General features: G+C 45.7%; 1 protein-coding gene across 1 annotated transcript in view; it reads left to right on the forward strand.

Moving 5' to 3' along the window:
• The window catches only part of LOC134010125 (adhesion G protein-coupled receptor L3-like), a 166,214-nt gene that overhangs the window by 77,338 nt on the left and 71,605 nt on the right, over positions 1 to 17,271 (forward strand). The window contains exon 5 of the mRNA XM_062449992.1: positions 9,355 to 9,464. Coding sequence (XP_062305976.1) covers positions 9,355 to 9,464 — 110 coding nt within the window. The remainder of the gene's footprint in view (positions 1 to 9,354; positions 9,465 to 17,271) is intronic.

The raw sequence follows: 17,271 nt of genomic DNA on the forward strand, positions 1-17,271 counted from the left end.
AAGCACAAAGTCACTGGAGTTGGACATTAGGAGTTACTATGGTAACAGTGAATGGAAATGAAAAAAATCTGAGCCCTCTCTGTGTGTCTGTGTGTGTTTGACTGTGTATGTACGAATCTTTCTATGGGTAAGTAAGAAAAAGGGTGCATATCTGTGCTTTTAAAAGGGAGATGCAAAAGTGTGTGTTTGGGTGTGTACAAGGCTTGGAATGCACGCAGGCGTCTCTGTCAGGATTCCTTGGAAGATTCCGGAGTTGCGACGGGCCGCTGAAAACAGCCTCAAACTGGATTCAAATCGTCTTGTTGTTGCTACACAGTGCATGTGGCTGCATACACCACTTTCCAAGCGTTCAATCGGAACATTGCCCAGTCACTCCTCTTTGTATGTGACTGACACGACTCGGCGCTTTGAAATACCGAACAAACAGCATCACCCACCCTGCCCTACATGCCCCGTGTGCCTCTCTGAAGCAGAGCTCAGCGGTGCTGCCGGCCGATATCTGGGGCCACAATCTGGGGGCACGCGCTCTGGAGATGTGGGTTCTTGTCTCAGCATGAACCGTTCCTTCCACGTCGAGGAGCCCAGTAGAATACAGGCGAAGATGTTCCTTCACCTTTCAAATGGAGTCTGCTGCGGGTGCGCGCGCATCGCAGACGGACGTTTCTTCGACGGGAATGTTTGCGTACCTGTGCGCACGCGCGCTTAATTTACTGCTCTTGGCGTGCTGATCGAGAGGACCACATGGCCTGGACTGTGGGCGTACGAACACACTTCTACCTCTCCTCAGGTAAAATGATCATTTTCTCCCAAGACTATGATTCATACTAATACATCCTTGTGACCCCCTGTGTAAAATTATACGACCCAATCCCCTCTCGTACAGGATCCCTCTAAATGAAGGTTTAGCATAACCCCCGGCTGGCGGAATGACTCTGAATACCCACGCCACAAGGCTTGCCTGGAAGTATAAATCAAGCATCCCCTCGAAGATAGGGAGACGCACCATTTATTGGCAAGAATAGAAAAATTCATCCTGGAAACCATAAATCATCAAGCAGGCACACACCCCAGTGAATACCCCCCATCCACCAAACAAATCGATTCGCCGGGTTATTGCACATTTCAATCCCCCCCCCCCCCCCCCTCCCCATTTCACAAGACACCCTAAGACCCTTTGTGGGCAAGGGAATTTGCATACACACACAGATTAAAATCTCATTAAATATTTAATATATACTGTTTTCATATATTTAAATGGTAGTGCATTTATGAGGATATAATGTTAAAAGTTTTTGTGTGGGGATGGGAGGCAGTAAATCAGTGATGATTGTGTTGTGTTGATGTCGTGGTGTGTTGGACTGTGTGGATGAGGTTGGCTGTGTTACCAGCCCAACCCTTTTCCCCATCACTTAATTTGCAATATCCCACCATGCATTGCAGCATCCCTAAAGCAATGTAAAAATGCTAATGGAGTCATCATGGGTTTATCTGAAATCATAAAACAGCTCCTCCCCACTAACTTATTGGATTTGAATGGTTTGGGAATAGGAACTGAATCACCATAAAAATGCTACAGAGATTTACTTCCTAATGAGGTAAACATCTTGAAACAAAATGTCTCCAGACAAAGGTGTCAAATAGGCAAAAAAGGCCAAGTTGGAAAACGTGACCGCAATTCAACCGACCTTCATTTTATCGACGGGGATGTTCCAGACACCAAACACATGGGCTCTTGAGAGACGGACAGCGCGAGACGAGGGGACTGACATATTCATCACCCTATCAGAATTCAGGGGGGAACAGCTGCTCAAGGAAAACGATTGGACAGTAAATCTTTCAGATCGTCAATGTTTTTTTTGAGTGAACGTGGCTTGCTAGAATTCCCCCGGGCGACACTCGGGACAGGAGTTATGTACATGTCTGTCCCTCGGGCCTCATCCAGTTGCTTCATACGACAACTCAAGTCTGCTTCAAAAAAACAACAACCCTTTGACAAACTCTCCCTAATGTCCATTGTTTTAATTAATTGAATTAAGTCTAATGTAACTACTGTTTACAGTATAGCATCATGTGGAATGAGACAGTGTCTGACTGAGACAGCATCATTTACATGCACCTCCACTTCCTCCAGTACTGTAATTGCGTCTGCAGAGTCACAGCGAAGCATGTGTGGAAATGATTGTATTAATTTAAATTTGAAAGGTATTATAATTCAAGTAAACAATGGCTGCTGGTTCAGACTGTGGATGAAGCTGACTGGAAACTCAGGGAGTTTGCCATGTATTATTCATGGGATTTGTAGTTCTGGCTACAGGGCAGTCTTCAACTCCAAATGATCTAGGCTGGTACTGATTGGGGAATATTTCTGTCGAAAGTCCTGTACAGTATTGTACAGGATTAACACGTCTTAACATTCCTATCAGGTTTATTTCCTTCTTTCTGTGGTTCATCATTGTAGAAGGTGTTTTAGGGTCGAATCACAGGTGCCCTTCAGTTAACTGGATGCAGCTGCATTGCCTGTCCTATGGACATTGATCACAGTACAGAATACTATAAGTGAATTTGTATAAGGATAGTACACAAGAGCAATAGTAATGTAATAACTACTGATTTTGAGGAACATAAGTACATATAACATCAAATTTCCTCCACAATATCCATAAACAATCCCTATCAAAGGACAGTTATTAAGCTATAGATGTTCTAAAGCAACAGTCAACTACATTTATTGGAAGAATCGCCATTGAAAATGAAATGTTTCTTACATAGTTTGTTGTGTCTTTTCACTGAATCGCTCTGGAATGACGTCAGCGAGTGTATTCTTTAATTCTGTTGGGAATGCAATCCTAGAATCCTAGAGTTTGGGTTATAGAATAAGGAATTCTAGAGCACCGTATATATATATATACAGAGGTGTGATGAACATAGAAAGGAAACAATGTAAACAATGCTGTGACCACGTGCCACTGGGGAAATGTTTGACCAACCTATCAGCAGAGCGAGCTATAGCGCTGCTGGTCACAGCAAAAAATAAAATACAATAATTTCATAGGAATATATATATATATATATATATATATATATATTAACACACGCTGGCTACATCAAAGAGATATTCAGGCTGTCTAAAGATGGTTCACTCAAGGATGTTGACCATGAGAGAGAGGCTTTGATCTGTTCTTAGTTACATTATAGCCTTGGTTTGGCCGGCAGCAAACCTAATAGTTATGATGTAAGTAAATGGTATATTCTCTCAAATTGTTCTCATTATAAACAAGCTCAGATTTGTTTCCAATTCCCCCAGTTTTCTGGTTGCACTGTTTTCCCTTCCACCCAGCCCTTCATATTGGCAACCACGCCACTAGTGCCTCCGCAATTATTCAGTGTAGTGCCCTTGTGTTGTAACCATCATGTTCAACCTTCACCCCCTCAACTTAGTCCTAGAGTAAGTATTGTATCTAAGTTGAGGGATGATTGTCCGTTGTTCATCCGACTTGTACTGAGCCGCGTGGTCTCCCCTGAGGGCTACAGTCTCAGGTTTAGTCTCTCCTCTCATCCGCTCGTGTCTGACATGGCACAACCGTGCGACTGGAATATCAAGGTCAGTCCACGTATCCTGGCTGCACTCTGTAGGAAAACGATAATAACATGACTCAGTAGAGAGTGCATGGGCTACACGATAGAAGGTTCTGTAAAAGTACATCAGGAGTGGATGGATTTTTTTTTAGATGTTTGTCTGTCGCTAGTTTTATACCGTCACACAACTTTTTGATCGTTTCAAGTTGTCTCATCTTAATGTCTGAATATAGGACACAATAAACTCTGTGCTGGGATTTTCATGGTTTAATTTCTATTTCTGGCCAGTCAAAAAGCAAACCACGCAAATGGAACAATTCAGAGAGGGGCGAATGTTTAGAGCATCGGCCATATTTTCCTCATCAATCATCGCAACCCGTAAACCCGAACAGAATCTCTTTTCCATTCCGAAATATGGTTCTAGTCATCGGCCTAAAGAAAGCACCCATTCTTCTAAACGCACGGGAGCAGGAAATGCATCTGTTTATTACTGCAGCAGTGGTCTCCTCTCCCTCTCCTGGATTACTGCCATGGCACCAGTGGAAATCCATATGTGGTGATTCAGCTATAGGTTCTCAGTATTCAGAACATAATGCCGTCGTCTACAGTCTTGGCATTTGTCCTTAAAGCAGAGAATGTCCCCAAGTTCCATTTTTATGTGTTTCCCGCCACTTCTTTGTTGACTTGCCGTTGCTGCAAGATAAATGGGGCTTATCTCCGCCATACAACGTAGGACAGGGGGAATTGTGAGCAACCAAAACACTATTCAAGCCGCTAATCTGTCGCAATGTTGGAGCAGGATTACGTTTGTCAGAGAGAAAGAAGAAAAAAAAGGCGGTCCAAGCCGCTGATGTTTGGGGAAAAAGGTTCTGTCTCAGCGTGCCATGGTGAGAGGAGACAACCCATAAGCGAATGCATTAATCATGATCTCCCACGGTCCCACAATCCCCCCTCCTGCCCTCATCCCATACCGCCACCATGCTAACGCTAACCTCGTAAATACTCACGTTTTCAAAACTCCCCCCCCCCAAAAGATTCTGTCAGACCCTTCCAGATTGAGAAGTCACTTCTGTTCTTCCTCGTTAGTTCCACGTTGCTAATCCGTGTTTTGTCGCCCCCGGAGTGCTCCTGGACGATTCCTGGCGCCGTTTGTCATCAACATCCTTAAACCCGCTAATGCCTTCCAGAACATCACGTTAAACAACAACATATCTGTGATTGCCTTGATGGCTGCCGTGGAGCCCCGCACGGATCCTCCGCTGCCTCTAACAGATGGAAGCCGGTGGGTTCCGGTGGGTTCCGCGGGGCTCGATGGCTTCAAGCGGGATTCCCCTTCAGCGGCACACGCTAAATCATTCCCTCCCACGCGCCGTCCTTGTAGTTTCGCTTGCCTACGTTCCGTCCCTCCCTCGCTGTGCTTGTGATTTAAACTGTTTTGTTGTTCGGGCGCGAAAGACAAATGGAAACCGGATCTGCTGTCCGCTGAGGGATGATGAAAGCTCTGAATAAGCGTGAATAATGCGGGGTGTATTCGGAGGTGTCACGATTGATATTTTTCATCGTCTTCAAGTATACGCTCGTCTTAGTGTAGGTGCGTGTTCTGGGACGAGGAAATCTGTTTAACCTTGCCAATACATAAACTCCTATTATAAGACGACCTTGTATTCACAGTGAGCTGTGCGGTCTGTCAGCCAAGGCCGAGTTCACATTCACTGTCAGAGCAACGATTGAATTCAGAGATGACACTTTTGCATGCATATCTTTGAAATGGTGCCATTCTAGAATGCTGTAATGAATGGCAAAGTGAATGGCTCCTGTATACACATACACACACACACACACACACACACACACACACACACACACACACACACACACACACATAGATTCATCAGGAACCTTGACCAGCACTTTATTATCTGACAGTCACTGCAAAACATTGGAGAACATGTGGATGCTGAGGATATTCTGGTATATATATATATTGTGCTGTTTTGTTTTCCCTCCAAGTACATGGCCATGGCTTCTTAGGAGTTCTTGTTATGCCAGTCCAGGAGACAGGCCAATGAGAGAAGATGGATGCTGTTGCGCTCAGCTGCGAAAGATAATGAATGAAGTCGACTCTGGGCAGTCAGACCATCACTAAAGCGTAATGGGTCCCTACAGAGCGACTTGGATATTGACCCGCCCGTCACTCTGTCTCTCTCCTCCTCTCCTCTCTCTCTCTGTCTCTCTCACTCTCTCTCGAACACAAACACACACACACATACACTATATACCTTGCAAAGTACACATGCTGAAGCACACGTCACACAAAGGAACCTACACACACACACACACACACACATACATTTGCTCCCTCACGCAATTGCACACTCATTTCAGACCTGTCCGGGCAGGGCCTGATGTGACTGCTCTTAATGTCTCGGAAGAACACGGACCAAAGGTTTGTCTTCCAGTCTCTTGATGCTGGGTAATAACACACACTGTGCTGGTCTAGGAGAGTAAACCTCTCTCTCTCTCTCGTAGGCTACAGGGAGACACTTAACCTAACCATAACCCAGACTTCCTTTTACTCAATGTGTGTGTCAATGTGTGGGTGGGTGTTTTTTTAGGACCCCTGCCCCGCCTTTCGACTGTAAAAGACATGTTGACTCCATCGAGTTTGTCCTTACACAAAGCAGGACATTCACGCAGACCAATTTCGTTTTTATTGCGTCGCCAATGCTGACCCACATTTGTCCTACGGTTGACAAAAGGCCGGTGTGTATTTCCCTGCCAGACCCGGGCCACGGCGAGGTCTGACTGTCTGTGGCAGGGATCGGAGAGTTTGAAGAGGCCTAGGCCTGAGCCTCTTCTGATTGTGGTTCGGTGGCTGCGTCAGGATCAACGGCGATTAGAGTGATTAGGGATTGTGCTTACACCAGACTCCCGGGTGCTTTGTGCCAGTACCTCCATCATCAGCAGGCTGTCTGGTGGCCTAATCTACCCCGCTCCAACAACCGGCAGAAGATGAGGGGTTTTGTGTCTGTGTGTGTGTGTGTGTGTGTGTGTGTGTGGAGGGGGGGTGTTAGAAGTAACAATTGACGAGGGGAAAACTTAGTTTTGCCTGTCTTTTGCAGCAAAAGTTTTGAAAGAGGCTTTTGGCCAGGGATGGCAGCAAAGTGTCGCTGTTTGATTTTCTCCACAGATTTTTGTCGCCTTTCAGTCCCCGTGAGACCCTTCTGACAATAAGTATGCTCGGGCATCTTGGGAAAAAGTCCAAATGAAACAGTCTTTTTTCAAATGTCATTGAGTTGACAACGCGATGACAAGTGGACAAGGGGGACGATTCTGCGGTAAATAATATGATTTAGCATGACATCATACTGACAGATTCAGATACTGAAGGGTTTCTTCCCTCAAGTGGATGGCGTTCACGGATGGTTTTCTGCTCTAGCCTCAGTCATTTTCACAAGTACATGTTTTTTCGTATCTTTCAACGAAACATCAATGTCTCTCCTAACGGGGCCAACTCATATGGTAGGTTACCGGCAGCCTTTTTTTACTCTGCACTTATGTTCCCCCCTTAAATGTTCACTGTCGGAGTTTCTCCCTCTCCAGTCTCTTTCCTGTCTAACTAGAGCGCATTCATCTAGCCACGTGAACCCATTATTCATTTACATATTTGAATCAATCACGCCAGGCAAATCCATTCCCTCGCCCTGCTAGTTCAAAGGGCCCCATCGGAGCCAAGTGCCTGATCCAACCCTGATTATCCTCTAATTGGTAATTGTGAAGTGGTAACTCCATGTGGCTATGCCAGAAGCTCCTACTATTGATTCCCTCCCACTCAGCCATTGATTTGAGCTTAATGTGTTTAATTCAAATTATTTCAATTTTCTTCTCGCTTGCTGTCTTCGGTTCTGTTCTGTGGTGGGCCACGGAGATTCAGATGGGAAGTCGTTTTTTTTTTCCAACGTGGCGTGAAACATGCCACGACATCCAAGGGATTTTGAAAATGGGTCAAGATAGATTGAACGCACGGATTAAGTGTGCAGTCCACATACTTGAGAAGTAATGTTGTTTAATCCAGGAAGTTGTTTGTTTAAGCATGATTAAAGTTGAAAAATACTGTATGACCCGCTCTGAACTCGAGCCTTCCGTGACACTGTCGACATGTTTTCATGAGATCCAGGTCCATGTTTAATGGGATCAGATGCATTGGTTTTATGTAAGCATTCGTTTGAGGTTTTACATGCAATGAGATTATAAACTCTTCGTTTGCGAACTAGAGGGAATATCATCTGTTCATCATCCGTTTTTTTTGTGTAGGGGATTAGCATTGCACATGTGTTTGTGTTCTCTCACCGTGATTTGCACACATGCGGGTCATGTGCAAGTGTGTGTGTGGATCTGTTTGTGTGTGTGTGTGTGCACGTGTTGGTTTGCTTGCCTTCACATTGCTATAGACTCACAGAAGCTATCTGTCCAATCACATCTTCTCATACGACCTTGCTTTCTAATTCCATCTGAAGCTCTATCGCAGCTCCCGTTCTCGCCGGGCAATTACAAAGCCAGTCTCAAGAACAACAACCACAGCCAATTGATGAAGCCAAGCCTCGATAATTGTTTCCCAGTTTCGTAGGCTTGACCCTTATTTATTTGACTGCCATTTACTGGCACAAAATTAACTCTTCATGGAGAAGGCTACCATCCAGGCACACGTGCTGACTGAGGTTGTCGCCCCTGTAATCTGGGTGAGTGAGTGGTTGCATGGGGGGGTCGTGGACTCATAAAGGCCAGATAGGGGCTGTGCTTCGGACCATGTCTCATTAAAGCCCCCGTCTGTAATGAGATGGGGAAGCTTCACTCTTCGCTCTCACTGGAGCGATTGATTAGCCCGGCGGCCCAATCAATGTTAATTAAGGTGTAGGGACGACTTTAATCGCGCCGCATGAATCATCGTGTCAGATGCACCTTGACCCCTGTTGACTCACATTGTGAATGGACGAGGCGAGAAGTAAATACAGTCATGTGTTGTTTTACGAATTGTGTCTCTAGGCAGGTTTGCTAACGCTATAGAGCATGCGTGTGTTGTCGAGGAATATGCAGAGTCAGGCTGAAGTACTGATCGGTGGAGTCCACGACCTTTAACTTCAACATTGATCTCCCTTCTCTTAATTTCTCCCCTTATGCTAATCCATCTGTGGACAGCAGATCACGTCAATCAATACAGATACGAGCATTAAACGGTTAACGCCGTGCGATGAATGTGGCATTTATGTGTGGCTGGAGCTCTTGAGTGTACGTGGACCCAGCTTTGATTGATGGCTGCCAGTGGCAAAACGACCGACGTAGACAGTGGCGGCAAAGTAATTGTGTTTTTAATGAAAGGCGAGGTGAGACCTCTTTCACGATCTGCGCTGATTTTGCACTCAGCCGACTGTGTCCTCATCTCATCCTTCACGCCATATCCCTGCTCCAGATTTCATATGATGGAGCAATTGTTTTTTTGTTTTTAAGCCCGAGTCCGACTCCCTTCTACCTCATCAAATGGATTTTTCTACCGTTGACAGTGTGGCAATCAATGTCCAGTGAACCTGCAAATGTGCCGAGTTCTTAATCTGAGCAGTGGAATGATATCCTCTCTAGCTCATTAGCCATGTCGTAAAAATATTGTAAACATTGGCTAACACGGCCTTAGCTTAGCTTTTGTCTATTTTCGGAAGTTTTCCGTTTACACGGTTGGAGGTGTGGGACTGTGCAATTCACTGTGACCTTCCTGTTGTCTTTCAGATGCAATAACCGGACTCAGTGTGCGGTGGTGGCTGGACCTGATGTCTTTCCTGACCCGTGCCCTGGGACCTATAAGTACCTGGAGGTCCAGTACGAATGTGTGCCGTACAGTACGTATCTCTTCATTCCTCTCTCCCTCATCCAGCGGTCCCTGTTCCAGCTTCTACTCGTACCGTACTCCCGTTCTTGTGTATGTGCTTCAGAGGAACAGCAAAGCGACGCAGTGTATCTCGTGTTTTCTATAATGTTTTGCTACCCTCGATCTGTACTGTCTTCAGACATTTTAACACCAGATGTAAGATTGTTCATGAGATTCCTGTGGACACAAATATAAACATATAGCCCGGGGATATGAAACATTATTGTATTCATAAACTGTACTCATACTGTATGCCAGGATGCATGTTATTGACTTTCTTCAACGTGACAAACGACTCTTTGAATACATTGTAGCATTTAGACAATTCTTTACCATTACATCCAACCCAAACAGTTTAGTCTCCCATAACCTCTCATATGACATTTCAGTCACACATGGATCATCCCGTCTCCTTCATTTTCACAGTAGATGACCACAAGACTCATCAGACACAGCCTGACTCATATGTAACCGCTCCTATCTGATTCCTGATCCACACGCTATTGATTCCCATGGGTATTTTGAGCCAACTATGACATTCGAGCTGTTTCCAGTGGAATTGCTATTCTGCTATTCTTCGGTAAATCAGTATTGACATTTACATGTCCACTGAGGTTTTTCTGTCCACAGCTTTTCAACTGACAAGACTGATTTGACTGATTGAAGTGCTCACTTTCAGTTAGAACTATAGATGCAGTATGCATGTGTTTGACAGAAGCACAACTATGTTAAACCTTTAATCCTATGACCGTACCTGACCTGAATCTCCCTGCTTAGCGTTATAATTCAAATACTAACATTCAAATATGAAAATACAGCAGATTCTAACCATTATAATTCATATGGCTCTTCAATTATATTGTGTCAAAGCAACACAAGCCTACTTTACATTAGACTTACATTTAATTTTTAACCATTGCATTTAACAAATCCTTATGGTGTTTACATTGTGCTAAGCTTTTTCACGTCTAATATATCCCCTAAAACTCCACAACAGACCCATGGATGAACCCTTCAGAATAGCAATGCCTTCAGCCATTGTAGAATGATGAAACACCCTAAAGCTATCCATAATTTCACTAGCAATGGGACATTTGGGCTGGGAATTGAATCCCTAGCATGGGGTAGAGGCAAACAGATGAACAGGAAGTGACAGGAAGTTGCACGGTCATTATCATGTGACCTTGTTCATTGTGTTTTGGTAACCTCCATATGTGAAACCTGAGTAACGTACACCACCAAAAATCTGAATTGAAAGTTTATTTTTTGAACTATATCTGAAATACATATCAGTTCATAGTTGTCGATAGGGATTTCATAACATCATCGCTCTGGAGAAGAGCGTCTGCTAAATGACTAAATGTATCATGCTATTTGTGAGTCAGATGGTATTATTACCTGTCAGTGTTTAAATCCAACTTTAATATTATTTAATACCAAAGGCTAATAATACGGATAACTGACAGTTAGAATAAACAATTGTAACAATAAGACATGTTCTTATCTGAATCATTTACTTCATTTACTATATATTCATCTATTATTCATCTATTTTTGAACTCTAAAGTCAATAACTTTTATGTTTTTAATTACTTTTAGCTATGAATGCCAGATCATCAAGTACATCTTGCAAGTGTCTTGTATTGGAGTTGATGGTATTGCCCTCTTTAGATTTCATCTGATTCAATCAATTGCCCTTCAGCATTAGAATCAGCATTTAACAGAACAGCATAGATGAAGCCTGTTTACCTGTCAGTTTTATAAAGTCAGACGTGGCCTAATAGAACACACCATGGCACTATGCTGGGGGAAGAGAAAAGATTTGTTTTGTGTTTGTGTAGCACACTCAGGTGATTATATCTACCTGCTCAGAATGACAAGTCTAGCACAATTCCTAGCTGACTGACTGACTGGTTGTTTGCGTATTAATGGATGAACGATTACCATTTTATTGGCATGACAAAGAGTGGATTTAAAATGAAACTATAAAGCAGTGGCTGAATAGGATGGATATGGGGAGAGGGTCTTGTAAATGAAAGCCCTTGCCGCCCTGTTCTCAACAGAGTGAGGGATTTAAACTGCTAATAAGCAAAGCAGCCAGCCGTGGCTCAACCTCTCCTGCTGCTGAGAAGTCTTGACTCTATCGCACTGACAAGTTGTCTCTCTTTCACTTCTCTCCCCGACTCCCCCTCTCTCCTCCTCTGGCTCGCTCCCATCCTCTCTCTCCCTCCCCCTCTCTCTCTCTCTCTCTCTCTCTCTCTCTCTCTCTCTCTCTCTCTCTCTCTCTCTCTCTCTCTCTCTCTCTCTCTCTCTCTCTCTCTCTCTCTCTCTCTCTCTCTCTCTCTCTCTCTCTCTCTCTCTCTCTCTGTGTCTCGCTCTCATATAAACTCTCACCGGCTTAGTGTTTCTCTAGCTCTATCTCTCAAATCCACCTCTCTACACTCTCTGTCGCTCCGTCTCCTTCTCTCTCCACCTCTTTCTCATTCTCTTTCCCGCACTATCTCCATCTCTCTCTCTCTATCCCTCTCTCCCCCTCTCTCCCTGTTCAGGAGGTTTTCATCAGTATTCTGGTGTAGAAGCCCACTCTGTCAGGATAAGTTACAGCTCTCCCCTCCATCTCTCGATCAGGCTGGAGAATAGCTCCATCAGACCTGCCTCGTAATGCCAGAGAGCCCAGGCTCCTAACGGGAATCTCACACAGGCGGGATACGATATTGATTTTATTAATTGCCGATTTGGTTCACGCCATCAATCGCAATGGAGAAATGTTATGATGGCTATGCCCATGAGCACACCTTTGTTTGCCTTTGCTTGATGGGATGTTATATTTCACCCGGTCTATCGTCAGAACAATTATTGCTGAAGCCAGTCGCTTCTTTGACAATTGCACTAAAGAAGTCTTTGACGCAGTGCATATACTTTTCAAAGAGTGTTCTGGACCTGAGGCTTGTAGGGAAATTGGATTATTTTTATACAGCCACTTTTCCCCTCAGAACAGAACCATGCTCGTCTGAGCATGGCCGGGTCTCTCTAGCAGTGCCAGATCTGTCACTTACCTCCCTGTACTAGCCCTGCTCACGCGTGCGCCTCCATGCACTCTACAGATTATCAACGCTGCCCTTTGGATTGAGCGCCCGTCCCATTCCTGAAGGGGCTCTGCTGCTTTGATCAGAGAGCCAACATCTATTTCCTCCTCTCCGCCCTTTAACCCTCCTCCTCCTCCTCCTCCTCCCCCTCCACCTTGCCGCCCTTTAACCCTCCTCCTCCTCCTCCTCCTCCCCCTCCACCTTGCCGCCCTTTAATCCTCCTCCCCCTCCTCCTCCCCACCCTTTAGCCTTCCTCCTCTTCCTCCCCGCTCTGAACCTTGAATATCCTCCTGCTCCTCCTCTTCCTCCCCACCCTTCAACCTTGAATCCCTGCCTCCTCCCCGCTCGTTTATCCTCGGCGTCTCCAGAGCAGATGCTCATCTCTGTCCTCTCTCTATGAAAGAGACTCTTGCTTTAACAAGCGGGTCCCTCCCAGAGGTCAGCCTCGTCAGAGGTCAACACACCAGTCCCGGCCGCCCTCCTAACCCCACGCACCTTCACAGCTTTAATGAATCCCAACACCTCTGAGGCCTCCTGAAGTTGTCTCACGGACGAAAGACCACCCCTCCAAATGAAAGTGTCCCTGGGTATGCTTGCCAGGCCCTGCTTTGGAAGAAAGCAAGCAATTTCACATCCGGCTTCCACCCCTCCCGACCTCCCCATCCTCTCTCTCTCCTCCGTATTATGACTAATTAGAACGGATTCGGCGTGCCGTTGCCATGGCGAATCCGCTCCGACCTTGATCGCGGGAGCCAACGCCCCCTCCCCAACGAAATGAGCTAGGGTGTAATTACCGACCCTTCCAGTAAGATCTTTTGTCCGTCTCAACATGCTAAAAAGATACCGCCGTGTAAGCAAGGAAAGAAAGAAGGCAGGAGAACAGAGGGAGAACAGATCGGTCGAGCGATCCATCTCTGAGAGAGAAACCCGTCCCCTCCCCCCCCCCTACTGTTCTCCGCTAATAAAGACAATGTAGAACCCTGCAATGCACAGCAGGGGGCCCGGCAGCCAGACACAGGGTGTGCAGGAACCGAGCCCAGTCATATAATCATGTAATCAAGCCTCTGATTCAGATCGAATAAGGAAACGCAGAGCTATATGCCACGAAGCCGCGTCGGCTAATTAGCCGTTTGCCAATCTTGTAATTGTTTTTTAATTCATTCCGCCAGGATAAATAATCAATCGCTAATAACGCACCGACCGGTTCAGGAGGGGCCTAATCGAATCAAGCCGCCATGATTGTTTTGGCGTGTTTTCTGCACACCTGCGGCCCGACGCCGTCCCCGTCTGTGCCGACAGGTTGGAGGCGTGGAATCGATGCGAGGCGTCAGGGCGGCTGTCGTTTCAACATGGCGTCTGTGGCGTGATGCGTGGCGGTGACGACCGCCTGCCTTGCTGCAGTGAGCCACAGCACCTGCGTGAGAAGGCTGGAACTCTCTCTCTTTTTTTTCTGCTCCTTTGTCCACGACTGAATGTGGATTCTTTGTTTTCTTTTTTTTCTCTCTGTAAAGCTATAAGAAACCAATCAGATGAGGACGCCCTGGATGCTTATCTTTTTATATCAACCATTTTCTCCTGAATTAAAACTAACTTTAAACAGTGAAATTATGATATACTTAAGGATTATGAATAAATAAATATAAATCTACCAAGCCTTCTGGCACCCACGCAGGAGACCAAAGGAGCTCCGTATTAAACTCCAGCTGGCCAGCTAACCGGGTCAAAAAGTTGCCAGTTGAATATGCATTAACACGAGATATCATATGCCCCATGCAACAACTGTAGCTCTGCCTCCTCTCGTCCCTGCCTCGGTCATGCAGTGTTGTGCGAGGCATTAGCATCACGGTAGCATTAGCATCACGGTAGCATTAGCATCACGGTAGCATTAGCATCACGGTAGCATTAGCATCACGGTAGCATTAGCATCACGGTAGCATTAGCCAGCGAGAGCCTGTTTTCACCTGGATGGCCACATCCACGTCCCCTCATGTGTGAAGGGAGGGAGGACTGAAATGCTAACTGGATGTAATAGTCCACCTCATCATCTGGTGACAGCTGACCACTGGCTAACCTGCGAGGCACTCATGGCACACTGTCTCCCATGAAACCCTGATGTCATTTGTACGCACCTGCCATAGAGGGACTGAATTCAATGACATCTTTATATATTAATATCACAGTTATTAGTTGTAACCCATTCAGTACTGGATCCACAGTTCAGTCATATTTGGTGGAATGGCCGTTGCTGCCTGTTAAGCCATATATGCAATAATCTTCGGTTTCTAGTAAAATATTCTGTGTCATGGCTTTTAACCTGCATAAGTAAAGGACATAAAACATTTATGGAAATGGTATACTAGTATTAAATAGGATCGCCTATGAACGCAAATTCCTTACTATCTATCTGCTCATAGCTACAGTAGGAAGAGACACTATGTACATAACTGGATTGTCATACAACACACCCGGGAAGGCAGCATAGTTTGAGGAAAACACATTCCGGAAATAGACATTCATTTACCCCATCTTTTTTTTTCTCCGCTGCTTTTTGGAGTGGCTCCGTAATTGCGGAGGAAGGGTGTGATTACCAATGTGGATAAATTGCAGTGTTAAAGAGGTGAATCTGGGCATGTGGAAATGCTTTTCCCTTTCTAATGGCTGAATGCGCCAGCATAATCTATCAGGTCCTCGTTCCGGGCCTGCTCTCTTTCACACAGGCCTCCACAGATGCGCGACCACACACGCACACACTCGCACACACAGGCACACGTAGACAGGAGCACAAATGCATCTGCCAAGACGTACGCATATTAAAACGCACACAGAGATGAACTCCCACACACACACACACACACAGTGCTGATTCCAACTCACCCACCCACACTTTTTTGAAAGTGTTGAGAGTGCTAAGTGCTGAGGCTATCGCTTTAATTGGAGATTGGTCTCTTCTGGGTCTCTTTCCCTGCAATCTCCTTGTTAATCAAAGTTCCTACTGTGCGTTTACTCTTTAATGAGGCCTTCCTTTGCTGTTCCGTGTTGTTTCAACAAACCAACCTAAAACCATTCCACCAATCCCTGCCTCGTTCCCTCTTAGTGTGGGTTATCGCACTCGGTGATTATACAGTCGTAGGTAATCCAGTCATTTTCAGGCAGGAGCAATTACGTTATTTCTGCCCCAATTGCGACTGCGTTTCTCAAAAATGCCTCTCTCGTGCTTCTCTCGTGTTTCCCCCTTCTGTTTGGATGTTCCCTGGCGGGTGGCAGGCTGGCGCGACGCCAAGCCCCTTGTCCCTCAGTCTGACGGAGACACACACAAACACGCAGCCAGGCACACTTCTCCTGAGCACTCACAAGGACTCTGCTTCCACCACCGGCACAGTGAAGGTTATAAGATTGCCCTGCTAGCAAGACAGAATGTCAGAGGGTGAAATAGAGAGAAGGAGGCTGAATGGAGGATGAGGGGGCACTGAAGGAGAGGCGAAAGCGGAAGCAGGGCGGGGGGGGGGGCTGAGAGTGGACGGTAGACGGGAGGGAGAAAGAGAGAGACGAGCGCTTGGGAGAAAGACGGAGAGTGAAAGAAAGAGAGGGACAAAATGGTAACCAGTGTGACACCTCACTCATCCCATGTCACATGCTATTCAAAGCCCTCTCGTTTAAGTGATTTATTTAAGAAGAGGGTGTCTAGTCACTGACTGGCTCCAAGATGGGGCGAAGACGAAAAAGAGTGTGTGTGTGGGGGGGGGGGGGGGGCGTGTCAGAGAGAGAGCGAGGGAGAGAGGGAATATGACAAAAATGGCTTCCGTTAAGCCATGAATCTCTATTAGTGCCTAATGACGCCGCTCTTGCCGCCTCACAGTCATTATGTTGAAATTGTGAGGTGTTAATTATTGAAATGTAGATCCATACAGCTGCCACGTTCATGAGGGTGTTAGCGGCGGTGGCCTTTAGCACTGACATCTACGTGGCAATCGCATAAGGTGTGTAGTTAAGAGATACCGGTGAATACCTCTGCACGGAAGGAGGGAAGCCTCAATTTGAGCTCCCAAACTAGATTTTGAACTTCAGACTTAATACAGTGTCTGGTGAAATTGTTGGAGACCAACAGCATTCAGGATGCGATCGTCACCAACCACCATCACCCTGACATGGGATCTTTCAATCAAAGACCAACAGGTACTGTGGTTCAGATGAACAGGTGGATAGCGTCTCTAAGTTCTCGCCCTACATGATTGAATAGGTTCTCTGCTCTTTTGACAACACCTCGTGTATCCGTTTGCATCTGTTTGCGTGCCATTGTCACCTGGTTTAGTCGTCTCTAGGTATTTGGAGAAAAGAAAGTACCCAGCATGCTCTTTTCCTATAAACCAGCTTGATGTGTAGAAAATAAAATTGTGAGGAATGCTCGAATGGACTGTTGGAAATTTTCACTGTGTATTTGTGCCTCCTCTACACTTTGGTTTTGTTTTTGGTTGACTCCTTTTCTTCTTTGTCTCAAGTGTAAGCCTGACAAAGACGGAATATATATGAAAGAAATATCACGCCAGAGAGAGAGAGAGAGAGAGAGAGAGCGAAGTGCCTTTTAGTGACTCACTGACAAGCGTGACCAAAATCGTATTAGGGTCACAATGGGGTGGAGAAGCTCCTTTTTTCATACAAATCAATTCTCTCTCTCTCTCTTTCTCTTTCGTTCTA

Source organism: Osmerus eperlanus, chromosome 23 (assembly GCF_963692335.1).
Source record: "Osmerus eperlanus chromosome 23, fOsmEpe2.1, whole genome shotgun sequence".
NCBI lineage: Eukaryota > Metazoa > Chordata > Actinopteri > Osmeriformes > Osmeridae > Osmerus > Osmerus eperlanus.